At 35.1% G+C, this 17268-nt stretch overlaps 2 protein-coding genes across 2 annotated transcripts in view; one reads left to right on the top strand and one right to left on the bottom strand.

Annotated features, from left to right (window-relative positions):
- Positions 1-805: 805 nt before the first annotated feature.
- On the bottom strand, positions 806-6777 carry LOC128208052 (leucine-rich repeat-containing protein 57-like). Its single transcript, XM_052911364.1, has 5 exons — positions 6568-6777; positions 6007-6142; positions 5014-5282; positions 4410-4595; positions 806-3471 (listed from the first exon to the last, which is right to left on the bottom strand). Exons 1-5 carry the CDS (start codon positions 6649-6651, stop codon positions 3430-3432), a joined length of 717 nt encoding a protein of 238 aa, XP_052767324.1. The 5' UTR covers positions 6652-6777; the 3' UTR covers positions 806-3429.
- LOC128208053 (cancer-related nucleoside-triphosphatase-like) overlaps positions 6768-17268 on the top strand; it is a 30401-nt gene continuing 19900 nt past the window's right edge. The window contains exons 1-3 of the mRNA XM_052911365.1: positions 6768-6857; positions 8314-8482; positions 8837-8933. Of these exons, the coding sequence (XP_052767325.1) occupies positions 6773-6857; positions 8314-8482; positions 8837-8933 (351 nt within the window). The 5' untranslated portion in view covers positions 6768-6772. The remainder of the gene's footprint in view (positions 6858-8313; positions 8483-8836; positions 8934-17268) is intronic.

The raw sequence follows: 17268 nt of genomic DNA, 5'->3' as shown, positions 1-17268 counted from the left end.
CCTCCCGACTGCTTGAGCAGTGATCCATTTTCAATACTATTGTGTAACTTGGGTTACCAATGTCATCTGAGAACAGGGCTAGCTGAAGGCTCAATCTTGCTCAAGTTGACCAATCGGAGGTCACAATGGTTAAAATTTTGACAAAGAATTGGTAATTAGTGGTTAGTATAACTCTGAGGTATCAGACGTGATCAGGCTAGCTATCGAACAACTATAACAAAGGTCGGATTGGAAATGTTTCAAAATTAAAGAGCAAGCAAATGACCGCTTGCCTGGCTGCCCACCACCAAAATCATTACCATCAAATGACAAACAAATTCAAACAAAAAATCAGTTTTGTAGAACATTATCTACAGTTTCAACTTATAAAAAAGATTGCAGTAACAGTTATTGTTTATTTTTCATAAACTTAACCATTTAAATCAGCATTGACACTTAGGTCTCTATGGTAGCCAGCACAAACTGCTGAATGACCCTTTTTATAAAACCAATTAATGACTAAAAGAAACTTTCTAAATGATTAAATCTGAATCTGTCCAGGAATGTCGGTGGTGATATAAGCAAAAACACTAGTACTGTTTAATCTTAGTAAGGGATGAATTGTATACCGCAATAATTTTGTGATTATATACTAGGAAGGAATCATTTACCAAAAAAGGTTTCAAAATGATCATTGCCACACCTCTGTAGTATTTTAATAGTAACACACGTGCAGTGTATTTAAATACAATTTTGTAAAGTAAGGACAACACCATAACTTCTTTCAAAGTGGTTACAAAAACATTTTTCAAGATAATGATCAAACTAAACGTTGCAGAACATTTTATTCATACAGGTCAATAACTTAAGAAACATGAAAAGAAGTAACAAACTTTTTAGGCATTTTACAACATGAATTTTTGTTCACCATAAATTGTACACTAATCCTGGTTACAACATAGCCATTTATAAAAGAATGATTAAAACACATAAATAGTTCAGTTCCTTGAACCTTATATACTTGCATTCAACAATGCTTAATCAATGACTAACTTCCCTGCAGCTTGAATTATTTATTTAAGAAAGTTAATAGAATGCATGTCAAAAGTGTAGCTACGTGACTTGGCATTTACAAACAAATATACGTACAATATTTGTCTCAAAGAACCTCTATTCGTTCTTTGTTTTATTAAATAATTGTCAATGGCTTCAAAGCACAAAGAAATATTAAAATCCTTTCAATTGAACATGTAATATACGAAAGTGAGATTCATGTCCTACCAATAAAAGCTTTGTGGACATAATCTTGAATACACACCATTTAACATGCTAATTGCATACAATGTACATATAAACTTAGTTACTTTAATACGGTATCTAGTGACAAAACAATAAAAAAAAAACATTAAAGATAATTAAATACCATGGTAAATAAATTTAAAACATAGGTTAAACTTCTATTTCATTAGGCCATACCAATTTTTTTTTTATTTATTAAAAATTGTACCCATCCAACGACACTAAAAATATAATCAATTTGGCAAGGCTGTGTAAGTATCAAACTGTAAAATAATAAAAATAGATTCAATGTTACATGCACTAATTGAAAACATCATAGGTTTTAATTTATCTGAAGGGAAAAAAATGAATATTTTAAGTATTTAACTAATGAATTTAAAATCATAACTAAAACTATTGCAACAGTTTTTGTCAATTACATGGTATATCTGTCAGAGACAGTGATTGTTATTTGGGATTGATTATTTCATCTTCTCTGCCTGTTACTGCAATCTGTGGTCACCTACATGTTGTATCCACACAAAGTCTCTTGCACTAAATTTAATCTTTGGAAAATAATTCATAATATACAAGTAGCTGTTTTTGTTATCTGCCTCTGAGTAAAACTTGTGTACAATGTACATTACATCTAAAAAGACACTTGAAACAACGTTTTCTTAAGTGATTATGTATAACTGGCTCTCAATATTTTAAGAGGCAACTTTGTTTTATTGTATGCTTTCTCGTGGTTTATAGAGATTTATGAGAAAAATAAGATTGATATTTCACTTTTTCAAACAGTGAAAATATCAAATTGATGTTAATCACTGTTTTGAAATATTAGTCTGCTTTCAGTTCCAAATCAAAAGTCAGCGCGCACAAGGCTGGGGCACAATTTCAACGACATCGTTTCCGAAATGATGTTGCGTGTGCATACAAATTGGCATGTTTTTTAAGTACATGTATAATGAAATGACTTTTTAAAACAATATTAGGCATATAATAAAAAGAAAATATGTTTATTTCGGTGTAAGATAACAATATATTTCACCTCATGAATATTCATTTTGGTGCTCACTTGGTGAAATGTATTACAATCTTACAATGAAACAAACAATCATCCTCTATATAGTATCATTAAAAATGAGCTCACATTAAGCATATCCAATTTGGTTAATTTAAAATTCTTGAGTAATTATCATGGTTACAGAAACAGAACACTCAACACACTAATAAACTTCAGTATAAAACAACATAAATTAATGATGATTATTTCAGAGATTTAATGATCAAGTTATTGCTTGCTTGTTGAAGGGAAAGCAGAGAACTTTATGATGATTTCATTACAAACGTAGCCATGGAAAATTGACTAAATGGAGAGTTAAAGTTTAAACTTAATGGAAACAATGTTACTTTTTCTTTTATTAAAGTACAATTTAAAGAACACAAACAATGTTTTTACACCTTAAGTATGGTAATGAGGAAGAAAATGGTCCAAATAATTAATGCATATGAATGAATTTGATGAAAAATATAGGGAATTCAAAATATTTGTTGATAAAAAAATAATTAGTTGAATTTTTAAACCTAGATGCTTTATGAATACGCTCCAGTCCCAGAACTCGTATACATGAAATATGTAAGGTTAAATTCTAAATTAAGTGGAACATTGGCTGTTTTTTTAATTGAATTTTAAGGGGAAAAGAGAGTTCTTCAGCAAAAAATAAAATGGTACAAATGTGAATTGTACCGGTAGATACGTGTGGATAATATCAAAATCATTAATGGTAGAAGAAAATAAAGATAAGATATTACAAAATTGCCAATTGTTTTGCTAATTGTCCTCTAAATTTGTGAGTATAAACCCTGGTTTAATCAAAATGTCATTTTGTTCTACTAGTGAGCAATTGATCGTGCCATGAAAAAAGAGAATAATCCCTAAAAACAGACAGGTTGGGCATAATAATTTGACAGATTAATCCCTTAAAACAGACAGTTTGGGCATAATAGTTAGATAGAATCATCCCTTAACAGTTGGCAAATGGCGGGCCTTACTGTTAAGCCAAAGAAGATAACAACAACAGGAATTGCCTGTTAAATTGAGGACGCAGATCAACTATGTTACAGTGGAGGCATCCATCACAATTTGTTCACAGCATGGGCCGAGAGTTGTCAGTTGAACTTCTTCTTTGTTGCTGTGTATCTCTCCATGTACTGAAAAAGGAAGAGAAAGTCTAGTTTCATGTTATATGCAACCTCCCAAATGGTTACAGTTTTATAGGCGTGGCTTGTATCAAATAAGAAATGAACACCTTTTATCAAAATCTTGTTCTATAAGTTTTAAATAAGTTCATTATATGAGTAGAATAATCCATGACAAAAAGAGATGGTGAATAGTAGGCCCCCTGAGTACAGCTTGTTGAGAGACATTTGTTGGACAGTAGTCATGTGTTATAAAAATGCATTGAAAATTACAAACTCTGATCGATTGACCTGAAAAAACTACAATCTATATGTGAATTGCATGGTCCTAGAGCTTAGGTCAAGAGCAGCTCCCAATTATTATGCAAACAAGTTTGTCAAATCAAAATTGGCTGTGATCTTGACCCTTGACATAATGACACTAAAACAATAGGGGTCATGATCTCGTCCACTAGTCAAGTACAACATACATGTACTAATGATTTCATCATTATTATTAAATAAACTTTCACCTGTCAATTCTTTGAAACACTAAGTGGTGTATACTGAATGTAACAGTTTAACATTTGAAGAACAATATGGTAGAAAACAGTTACTACACTCAACCCTCAATTTTGCAGTTATACATAACTCACACCTGTAATTTCAATAACTTGGTTAGTGGTTGCAGTAACAATTACTTCCCTCTAGAATATGTGAAGGCTAAAGGTTATAAATAAGTAAATGTACTAACAAATTATACAAATTCATTCATGCTGGCCGCCCAAGAATAACATTGTTTGTTTAATTTTGTCAACATGAACTAGAACTTGATTATAAGTTATCATTGAAACTAAGGTAATTAGTAAGTAGATCATTTATCATGAACACATTAGAAATCATCAAACTCTAAGGGTTGATTGGCTGCATGGGCACATTGCAAAGGGTGAACTATAAGCTCACGGAATTACCTGATCATACCCCTCCACATGGTTGAATGCCTTCATGTCAAAAACATTTCCCTCCACTGCTAGCAGAGCGATCTTAGATTCCTTCATAATACGTGGAGTGAGAGCAGAAATTTCAAGGCAATTTTCTTCCAACCGGAGAACCTTTAACCTGGGCCAATCAGATATACAGTCTGGTAAAGTTGAAATCTGAAACAAGGGAAATTATTATGACATATTCATTCTTACATGTACATGGAAGCAATGATGGTGATTAAGGGCAACATCAATTTAAAATCGTTAATTCATTTATTTCATCTAACACATGTATTTTTGAAAATAGCAAAACTTTGAGTAAACATTCAATTGATATGATATATATATTTTTGCTACTTAAGAATCATTATCAGGTACCAATTCTGTTAAACAGACTGACTGTAGAAGTCTTTCGGTGCATTAAATTCAGATTAAACTGTATGAAATTTTCAGCAAAATTTCTTGATTAATATTTACGTCTTATGAAGATGATTTAATTTGGTCAGTTGCCTAAACAGGGAAAGTGCACAACATTATTATCACGAACTTGCAAGAAAGAAATATTATATTTGTATAATTATGTTGTTCATACCTGATTTTGATTAAGATTTAACTCGATGGTATGGCACACAGCGGCAGTGGCTGGTATCTCAGTGATTTTGTTTCTAGACAGATCTATGCCATCAAGCTGTTTTAACTGACACAGTTCTACTGGAAACTTCTTAAAACCATTTCGAGAAAGATTTATGGTTCGTAAGTGTGAAAGGTTTATTAATGTTGGCGGAAGGGATGTTAAGATGTTGTTTTCCAAATTCAATGATTCCAGTTTCTTTAGGTTTCCTATTTCATTTGGCAGTGAATCTAAAACAGAAAATGTATCTGTAAAAACATCATGGAAAGGACATAACTTTTTATCTTTTTTCAATATCAGTTATACATAAACGAAAAGTAAGTGGTGTACCGTAACTATTATTGAGTAGAATTGAACTATTGTCAATGACACGTTGGTGACAATCGATATAGTGGTTGTCTGAATTTAATGTCAATTTTGTTACTTTGTTACTAAACCTTTAATTTTCAATGGCAAGTAAATATGTTAAAATTTTACATTTTAAATTTGCTAAGTTTAAGGAAATTATGTAACTGTTCCACAAAGTAGAATTATTAAAATTAAACATGCATGATTCTAGAAGAAAACTTATTGCTAACATGGCTAAATTTCTTTATATGTCATTATGACACTACGCATTCCAAAATATTACATAAACTTTCAATAACTTTCCAGTAGAAAATGCTCAGTCTGACAATTATCAATATCAAAATATTTTTATCACTAATAATGCAAATCATAATTTGTGACATGTAAATATTTTTTAACTTATGTCAAAAGACAAGTTATGAGATGCCTAAATTTTTTTAAATGTTCCGAACCATTCAACTCCACTCTTGTTGCCCAATATTGCATTTATCGATATAATAAGTATCTATCCTATTGGATATCCCACAGTTTGAAACAGATAAACATCACTGTTTGCAAATAAGTTCATAACATTACAATGTGTTTTTTTGTATCCATACAATATACCTATTCTATTATTGCTTAGGTTGACAGTTTTGAGCTGCTGGAATGCACCAATATTTGATGGGATGTGATCAATCTTATTATCAGAGAAGTCCAGAGTACGTAGATTCTTGGAGAGCTTGAGCAGGTGTTCTGGAAACTGCAAGTGCAAATATAGGACATTAATCACAGAAGTTTTTTTTACTTTAAATGGAAAATCTTTGTCTCAAATAATTATAGAGAAAATTCTATACCTTCATGGATTATTTTCTAAACATTTGGACATTTGATGTGTTTCATAGTAAAGTAGTTGTGTATAGTATCTGGGACTAATCCAACTCCCAGATAGTATATATATACAGTACTTCTTCCACTAAACTTAGTGGCATTGCCATACATTAAGATAATTGCGGAACCTTTCTTAAATAGTTTAGCATTGTCTGTGTAAATGAGCTCAAAATAGGTTTGCTACAAATCATCTCAATGATATAGATGGCTTAGATATGAAGATAAGGTCACAACAGCTAATATGTCAGATGTCCGAAAAAGTGTCGAAATATCCGAAATATTTATATCGAGAATTACCTCTTTTAGACCTTGTTTACATAGCTGTAAGGCCCCCGTTTTCTCTGCAGTGTCTAGGTGTTGCTTTACAGCGTTATTACCCATCCTTCTGTTATGGTTTATTCGTAAACTATGCTAAACTTTTAAAAAATACTATTTTGACATTTCACAGGAAATTGATTATAACCGGTGTAAAAGTAAACATTGCTCCGAATAAATAGCCCTAATGCGAGCAAGCTTGCTGCTTAGAATGGCAGACGCGATTCAGCTTCAAAAACCAAAGAGACACGTTCTCCTTACCGGACAACCTGGTAAGCACAGATTGAATAATGTATTGCATCATTAATTACAAGTTGTCATGCACAGGAATTCGATATAGTCACTAATGTAAGCTACTTTTTTTTATATTTTAACAATAACATAGTGACTTAAAATTTGGTAATTTAATGTTATTTTATGAGACCAATCCTACTCCAAGTTATTTTTGACAATTACTGTGTTGTGACAATGCTTGAAGTCATTGTTAATAATTCCAATCACAAAATAATCATTAATTATGCAATATAAAAATATTTATAGCTATAACAGCTGAACAGTATAATGTAAATGAGTACTACATGTACATGTACATTATGTATTTTGTGGATGATATGATGAACAATGGCTTCGAGCATGGTCACAACACATCTATTGTCAATAATAACATTTAATTTCCCAATATCAAGTCACTATGTATTTAAATACTGGGAAATAATCCACTAGTCCAAATAATTGTATGTTGACGGATTTTTTTTAGATTTTTGATATGGCAGAATGATGATTGGAAGAATCCCGTATAACACGTCTATTATTTTAGACTAATAATCCACCAGTCAATTGTAACCACAGCCCCCAAAAGTCTGGGGAATAGCGGGGACTTTGACTTTCACTCCAGCCAATCACGGGTAAAATCTCCACCCTGCGGGTTCAAACTGCTGGTAAAATCCCCGTAAAATGCCCCTGCAACCCGGGATAAGGCCCATTCCCCACTATGTTCGGCGTGAAAACAAAACCACTGCATTTGCTTGGCACTGTGGAAGGTAAAAACACGCTCCCTGGTATAGCCCCGGACCTTGGGGGGCTGTGGTTACAATTGACTGGTGCATAATTGTCTATGTTCAATTTTATAAAGACTCCCGCAATGCTGAGTTGTTTCCTTCTTTTCGTAAGTACATATACACTGCCACCAGATTTCAATTGTCACATGGCATTATTTAAGGCATACATCTAAACTAAAGCCTCTACTTGTAGGTGCTCAGATAAAGAACCTCTCTTTGACATCACTTATAGGAACCGCAGTCTCCATAAGCTCACTGAACAATTTTTTGACACAGCAAGTTATCCAATAAGAGATATTTAGCCTGTATCTCCCTTAACTATTCTTTTTTTTGAAGTTGGATAAAGGAGGAACTGGTATCAATTACTAGCACCATTATTGTCCTCTTTGCTCCTGAAACTGATGTGATAATTAGTGAGTCAGAAAATAGTATAATCCATATTTACCTAAAAAATTAGTTTACATCCTGCTTTAATACACACTTGTCATGTGAACAAAATGTTTTTAAAACTGCAGTTTGTGCAGGTAAGCCACTTGAGGAAGCAGGATGACAATTTGGAAGGCTCAGAGGCGTTGAATGTTGGGATAGCAAATCAAATCTATATCATGTAAACTATACAATTAAGCATTATATAATTTAACAATAGGGCTATTCAATATTCATATTTCAGGTGTGGGCAAGACAACATTGTGCAAGAAGGTCTGTGAGAAACTTGAGAGCCTTAACTTTGAGTGTCAGGGTTTCTACACTGAGGAGATCAGAGAGGATGGGCAGAGAGTCGGGTTCGATGTTATTACTTTTGATGGGAAAAGAGCCCCTTTGGCTAGAGTTGTAGACAGGTGATTTTTCTGGTTTATAACATCACTGAAGAAAAAAACAAAATAGATAAAAAGACCAATTCCAACTTTCCATGTATTTGAACCATAATACTTATTTCCAATCATTTGTTTTTGCATAATCATGGTTTATGAAGTGTACATATTACTGATTACATACTTTATTTTATGGACAAGGCAGTCTGAGAATAGGTTTTATAGTTTGATTTAAGGTAGCGTGGCAGAGCTAGCTAGGGAAGAAACTTACACTTTAAGCTGTGAAGATGTCTGTTTATTGAGGATAGAAAATGAATTTCTATTGAAATATTGTGACAAGTCATACAAAATATGCCAAGGCAATAAAATGTTTTTTTTCAGAGACAACCCGGTAGCAGGAAGAAGCTATATGGTGGGACGATATAATGTGAAATTGCAATCATTTGAGCAGACTGCTCTACCGACATTGTCCATAAAGGTAATTGCTATGTTATACCAAACTACTAACAATTTCATCTCCTAAATTGTAACTATCATAATTCCTTTTAAGCCTCTCTGTCTGTGAAAAACAAAAGTCAATGTCCTGTTAGTCATAGTCAGTTGTGCAACTCTTTTTTTTTGTCATTTTCAGTGATGTCTTACTTAAATATTCTCAGTGTTGTGAATCTTATTTGACTTAAAAAATCTTGGGTGTATTGGCAATATTTAGGTATGTTTTAATTTGTTATTGTTTATTAAAAGACACATTTTTAGCTTATCTGTTTTTGAAGAAATTATGTCAGGCTATTGTGATAGCCTTGGTGTTCTTGGATTTATGCAAACGCTGGCCATAACTACAAAAACATTCAAGTTATTCAAATGAAACTTGGTACTCATGTTGCTAGTGACAATACATCACATATACAGCAAAGCTCATTATTCTGGCTTTAATAATTGTTGAGCTTTGTCCCTTGTTTAGCTGAGAACCCCCTTGATTCATGTTGGCATTTGCTCCATTAGCCACTCTCATTAAGATTTTCTCTGTTGATAATAATTATGTTATATGTTAAAGCTGCACTTTCACAGATGGAATGTTTTGACAACTTTTATTTTATTTTTTGTCTTGGAATGGGCCAATATTGCAAAAATCAGTAAAACCTGTTACCGGTATATAAGACTGCTGACAAAAAAATCAAATCACAGGTTTTTATATATAAGTATGTGTTTTTGCATTTTCTTAAACCTTTAGTAACGGTTTAATCCATTATACATTTATCCTCCAAATATGAAAATCTACTATCTGATTTTTGTCAGCAATCTAATGTCATTGGTTTGCAGATATTAACGCAAAAAATTGCTCTTTCCAAGACAATAAAAAAGTTGTAAAGATGGTCAATCTGTGAGAGTGCAGCTTTAAGTCAGTTTCAATAAAAAGACAATCTCAAATATTAAATTGTATGCTTTGTCAAAAAGTCTCTGTTTTTAGATGAATGAACTATGATTCATCACTGCCTAAACAATTGAAAAGTTTTTGGAGCAGATTTGGTAACTATTGTATGATTTTACAATACTAAAGCTAGACATGGTAGCAGCATTTATTTTCTCTGTTAAGGAGCAGAACCTAAGTTTATTTTAACACATTAAATTACAGCTAGGATTTTATAACCCCATCATGGGCCATTAATTCCATACAGTGAAATACTTTACTGACAAAATAATGAATATGCATGAGGCAGGGGAGACAACCTTTCTTCCAATGAATTTGCATGCTCCAATTTAATATTCTTTAATAGCCTTTGGTAGCCTCCAATGCCGAGTGGTCATGACTGCTATCATAAACTATCAAAGTGGAAAGGTAGACCAGTTGAATTTTGGCTTTTGCCAGATTTTTAGCTCAACTATTCAAAGAATAAGGAGAGCTATCCTAGTCACCCGAGCGTCGGCATCGGCGTCGGTAACCACTTATGTTAAAGTTTTTGTAAGAGTTTGTGTACCACCTCAAATATTTTTCAAAGTCCATTGACATATGGCTTTGAAACTTTTCACACTTGTTCACCATCATGTCCCCAACCTGTACAAAGGAGGAGGTAACTCTATCAAGCATTTTGACAAAATTATGCCCCTTTTTCTTCTTAGAATTTATGTTAAAGTTTGCGTATCGCCTCAATTATTTTTAAAGTCCATTGACATCTGGCTTTGAAACTTTGCACGCTTGTTCACCATCATGCCCCCAATCTGTACACAGGAGGAGGTAACTGTATGGAGCATTTTGACAGATTTTTCCCCGTTTTTCAACTTAGAATTTATGTTAAAGTTTGCGTACCACCTCAAATATATTCTAATTCAATCGTCATCTGGCTTTGTAACTTTGCACACTTGTTCACCATCATGCCCCCAACATGTACACAGGAGGAGGTAACAATGGTATTCAACCACCCAGCCTTATTGAATAACCAAGTTAGATAACTGTATTTTGCAAATAATGGCCCTTTATTATTAGACTTAAAAATTCTGGTTAAAATTTTGCATGTTACCAAATTTATGTTAATATCTCAGCACATCATGTATTGCATTGAAATCTAATCCAACAGTGATCCATGCATGTTTCGCCAAAACTTTTCAATCCTTACACTGAAAAGCGGCGGAAAAGTCGAGCGCGCTGTCTCTGTGACAGCTCTTGTTTTCCATGGGAAAGCATCTACAACCTTGCAGAACCAATCCCTTTACTTCATAGATACGCAATTTTACTTATCTATCCATAGCTTCATAGATACGGATCTTAACGTTTTATCCATAGCTTCATAGATACGTAATCCTACGTATTCGTAATGTAGGGGCATTTATTTTCATACCTGATGCTTGTTATTCGCTATAAATTCATATTCATGAAGTATAAACATCGATAAATACAATGCACTAAAAAAAACATTATGTTACTATTTAAAGAATTTCGGAAAATCGCGAAATAAGGTCACTGGTATCAAAGATGCGTAAAACGTTGACTGCGCAGGTTTGTGGGCCTTCGTTTCTCGTGTTCCTCGTGGAAATTTACACAATACTGCAAGTTATAATTAATTACCAATAATAAAACTATATTTTATTGATCACGCGCCTGACGTCACAGGTCATGGTTCGAAAACGTGTCAAAATGTCGGCCATGTTGGATAAACAAAAAATCATCTGGCTTGTATAAACAAAGGCCATAAATCATTATATGGGACATATGTGTCACTTCTGTTTCGCTAATCCGGTCATAAAAATGCGCATCTGCTTCTACAAATTGAAAGTAAGTACAAATGTGTTATAAAATAATGAATATCCCTATTGTTATGCCCCCTTTTGAAAAAAGTGGGGTATATTGTTTTGCACATGTCGGTCGGTCGGTCGGTCGGTCTGTCTGTCTGTCGGTCGGTCGGTCGGAATACCAAATGGTTTCCGATCAATAACTTGAGAACGCTTTGACCGAGGGACCTCATACTTGGTATGTGTATTGGTCATCACCAGCAGATGAACCCTATTGATTTTGAGGTCAGTGGGTCAAAGGTCAAGGTCAGTGTGACCTTTACATGAAAAACGGTTTCCGATCAATAACTTGAGAACGCTTTGACCCAGGAACCTCATACTTGGTAGGTGTATTGGTCATGACCAGCAGATGAACCCTATTGATTTTGAGGTCAGTGGGTCAAAGGTCAAGGTCAGTGTGACCTTAACATGAAAAACGGTTTCCGATCAATAACTTGAGAACGCTTTGACCCAGGGACCTCATACTAGGTAGGCTTATTGGTCATGACCAGCAGATGAACCCTATTGATTTTGAGGTCAGTGGGTCAAAGGTCAAGGTCAGTGTGACCTTTACATGAAAAACGGTTTCCGATCAATAACTTGAGAACGCTTTGACCCAGGAACCTCATACTTGGTAGGTGTATTGGTCATGACCAGCAGATGAACCCTATTGATTTTGAGGTCAAAGGTCAAGGTCAGTGTGACCTTAACATGAAAAACGGTTTCCGATCAATAACTTGAGAACGCTTTGACCCAGGGACCTCATACTAGGTAGGCTTATTGGTCATGACCAGCAGATGAACCCTATTGATTTTGAGGTCAGTGGGTCAAAGGTCAAGGTCAGTGTGACTGTAAGCTGAAAAAAGGTTTTCTGATTGTCCATATTTTATTTTCTTATATAGTAGACAGTAGAAATTTATATGTCACTAAATGCATGAGTTGAAGTATCAGTTTTCAGTGAACATCTAGTTTAATTATGCCCCCCTTCGAAGCAGAGGGGTTATATAATTGCTTTGCACATGTCGGTCGGTCTGTTGGAAGACCAAAGCTTGTCCGAGTGATAACTCAACAATTCCCGGACCTATGGTCATCAAACTTGACATGAAGATTAGGTATGACCAGTAGATGACCTGCCTCATATGCATCCAATGACAAATCAGCTGTCATTTCAGTCCATGCATATTTCATTCAATTGTCCAAATATTTCTGGCAACTTGGCGCTCAGGGGGCATAATGTTTGACAAACATCTCTTGTTAAACTTTGACATGACCCAATTTAACATCGATCAGCTGTTGAAACACGTGTTTTCGAATACACAAGAATGCAATGTAGAGCTAATTTCTGCCCTTGTTAACTTCAGTTTAAAACAACATTCCTGAATAATGTCATTTATATTTCAGTGTTTGACTGACGAATCGGAACATTCTGGCTTCGATTAAAATTAGTTTGAGTACGACGTCGAGATGGCGAATTCGGACCTCGGCGTCACGCACACAAGGATACGAGAAATGAGGATTTTTAAAATCAAACCCAAATGACAATAACTGGACATGCAATAAACGATATAAATTTAGAAAACAACAACATGCAGGCCTCATTTAGTAGTTGAATAATAACTTTATTTGTTCATTGTATTGTTAAATAACCGAAAGTTATACGTACTGTGACTGTTGATCAACTTTTTTTTTCATCGTTTCATATATATAAATATACCGTGCTTCTTTGTTGTGAATTATTTTTTAATTCTGTCCATCTTTGTTTCAATTCAGGTTGCATTAAATGAATTATAAAAATATGTTGTTTATATAATATTTTGTGTTATGTTTGATAAATAAAAGTGTAATAAAAATGAATTTTCATCAAATTTGACATATTTTTCTGTTTATTTATGAATAATATGCGTAAATAATTTAGATAACAAAATAAAATTTATATGACTGGATTGGAAATTTAATTCTCTATAAACTTTACATTGATGACTTATTGATTAAACCAAAAGAACTACTAAGAAAATAGGTTTGTAATACATGAGGGTTAAAATTCCAATAATATCAATAATCTCCTATGAAGTAGGGGTACTGATATGAACTGATAAGCCATACACTGGCAGCCTGAAATGGGCCAGTGCTATCCGACATCCAGTATATGTAGTTTGGGCGGAGCTATGAATATTAAAATTTTATTGTGAAAAAGCGATGCCGTACTGTATTGTGGTGAGGTTATTCTCAACTATAAAACTACGTAGCAAATGTCTACTCAACTTTTGCCATAGTTACTGTTCTTGGCCTGATGTTAGAAAGTGTTATTAATCATGTTCTTTATTGATTGAAATTGTAAATAAACTGATCTCGATCGGAAAAACACTTTTATAATGGGTGTTCCATATTTAATAGGTACTGTACCAATTTAGATACGGCCCCTTGTGCGTACATATAGGCCTTATTAGAATATAACCATATAGACGTATAGCTAAACGTAGAAAGTCCATATACGTTGTATTTCGCAACCCGTAACATCTTTATTTAAAAAAATGCATTCTAGGTAAAATAACAAAATGTCACCGTGATTTTTGTCAATACTGTAGAAAAACAATATTCGTCATCGTATCCCCTATAGTGTCGTATAGAAGGACAACCATTACAAGTTACAACAACCGGTAGAAGAAGGTCAATATAGGCTCAGCTCAAACCTATAGTGTCTCCTAAGGTAACAATCAGCAGGTCGAGGTTTTTTATATTCAGCTCAGGCCTAATATGTCCAAGTGTTTTCTCTTAAGTCGATAACCATTAGACTGAGGTCACTATAATTATGTTCAGCGCAGGCCTTAAATGTCCCTCAAAAAGTATCTTAAAGCGACAATCAGTAGGCGGAGGTCACTATATGTTCAGCTCAGGCTTTGTTCCCCATGTTTGTGTCTCCTTAGGTGACAACCAGTAGGCGAGGGTCATTTAATATACAATTCAAGACTATAATATCCCTAAAATGTAGGTCCGTAAAATGAAGACAACTAGTAGACTGAGTACATTATGTGTGTGTTCAGTTCAAGACTATAACGTCCGTATGATGTATTTTATAAGGCAACAACCAGTAGGCGGAGGTTACTATTTATATATCTAAGGCGATAACCAGTAAACGGAGGTCATTATGAGTTCCGTTCAAGACTAGAACGTCCGTATAAGGGTCCGCCAAGGCGATAACCAGAAGTCGGATGTCATTATGTGTTCAGTTCAAGACTATATAACGTCCGTATTAGGGTCTTTCAAGGCAACAACCAGTAAACGGAGGTAACATTATGTTCAGCTGAAGTCTAGTATGTCCCTGTGTCTTTTATGGCGACAACCAGTAGACGGAGGTTATTATGTGTTCAGCTCAAGACAAGAACGTTCGTATAAGGATCTTCCAATTTGACGACCAGTAGACGGAGGACAATAAATATACAGTTCAAGACTAGAATGCCCCTTTAATGTATTGTAGAAGGCGACAGCCAGTAGACAGTAACTGTATGTTCAGCCGATGTCTAGTATGTCCCTATTATGTGCCTATTTTGGCGACAACCGTTTTACGGAGGTCATTAAATATACAGTTGAAGTCTAGAATGTCCATATTATGTATTGTTTAAGGCGATAACTAGTAAACGGAGGCCGTTAGATATACAGTTTTAGACTATAATATCCATTTAATATATTGTATAAGGCGACAACCAGAAGGCGAAGATCACTTTTTGTTCGGCCGAGGGATAGTATGTCATTATTATGTGTCTATTGGGGTGGCAACCAGTAGACGGAGGTCAATGTTCAGCTGAGGTCTCGTATGTCCTTATTATGAGCCTATTAGGACGACAACCAGTAGGCGGAGGTCACTGTTCAGCTGAGGTCTCGTATGTCCATATTATGAGCCTATTAAGACGACAACCAGTAGGCGGATGACATTGTTCAGCTGAGGTCTCGTATGTCCATATTATGAGCCTATTAAGACGACAACCAGTAGGCGGATGACATTGTTCAGCTGAGGTCTCGTATGTCCATATTATGAGCCTATTAGGAAGACAACCAGAAGGCGGAGGTTATTGTCCTCTATACCTATAAGAAAGACAACCAGCAGGCGGTCATTGTTCAGCTGAGGTCTCGTATGTCCATATTATGTGCCTATTAGGAAGACAACCAGAAGGCGGAGGTCATTGTCCTCTATACCTATAAGAAAGACAACCAGTAGGGGGTCATTGTTCAGCTGAGGTCTCGTATGCCCTTATTATGTGCCTATTAGGGCGACAACCAGTAAGCGGAGGTCACTGTTCAGCTGAGGTCTCGTATGTCCTTATTATGTGCCTATTAGGGCGACAACCAGCAGGCGGAGGTCATTGTTCAGCTGAGGTCTCGTATGTCCTTATTATGTGCCTATTAGGACGACAACCAGTAGGCGGATGACATTGTTCAGCTGAGGTCTCGTATGTCCATATTATGAGCCTATTAGGAAGACAACCAGTAGGCGGAGGTCAATGTTCAGCTGAGGTCTCGTTTGTCCTTATTATGTGCCTATTAGGACGACAACCAGTAGGCGGTCATTGTTCAGCTGAGGTCTCGTATGTCCATATAATGAGCCTATTGGGATGACAACCAGTAGGCGGAGGTCATTGTTCAGCTGAGGTCTCGTATGTCCATATTATGAGCCTATTAGGAAGACAACCAGTAAGCGGAGGTCATTGTTCAGCTGAGGTCTCGTATGTCCATATTATGAGCCCATTAGGACGACAACCAGTAGGCGGAGGTCAGTGTTCAGCTGAGGTCTCGTATGTCTATATAATGAGCCTATTAGAAAGACAACCAGAAGGCGGAGGTCATTGTTCAGCTGAGGTCTCGTATGCCCATATAATGAGCCTGTTAGGAAGACAACCAGAAAGCGAAGGTCATTGTTTAGCTGAAGTCTCGTATGTCCATATTATGAGCGTTAAAGACTATAGCTTCCGTATTAGAGTCTTCCCATGCGACATTATATTTACAGTTTAAGCCTGGAATGTCTCTTTAATGTATTGTGCAAGGCGACAACCAATTGGCGGATGTCACAATATGTTCAGCTGAGGTCTGGTATGTCATTATAAAAGTATGTCTCCTATGGCTTCAACCTGCAGGTGGATGTCACTTTATGATCAGCTCACGTCTAGTATTTTCCTTTAATGTACCTATGCCTATTAGGGGGACACAGTAGACGGATGTTATTATTTGTTCAGTTCGAGACTAGATCGTCCGCATTAATTTCTTCTCAGGAGAGAGCCAGAAGACTGAGGTCATTACATATACAAAGACTAGAATGTCTCTATTATGCTATCAATAAGGCGACAAGCAGTAGGCAGGTCTAGATAGGCTCATCTTTGACTCGATAGTTAAGAGGTTTACCGAGGACATTTGTTCTTACAATGTGGTAATTGAGTGTGGTGTCAATAAATGTATGGCATTATTCTATTAACATTTTGTCCGTCTGTCCATCAGCAACTGTAGTATTACCATCACTTCATACCCCTTAAAAGGGCCTTATCATTTTTGTTTAAAATGATGCT

The sequence above is a fragment of the Mya arenaria genome, chromosome 11, assembly GCF_026914265.1.
Source record: "Mya arenaria isolate MELC-2E11 chromosome 11, ASM2691426v1".
NCBI classification, from domain to species: Eukaryota; Metazoa; Mollusca; class Bivalvia; order Myida; family Myidae; genus Mya; species Mya arenaria.
The sequence above is the reverse complement of the archived record's forward strand: the minus strand, read 5'-3'. Positions and strand labels throughout refer to the sequence as shown.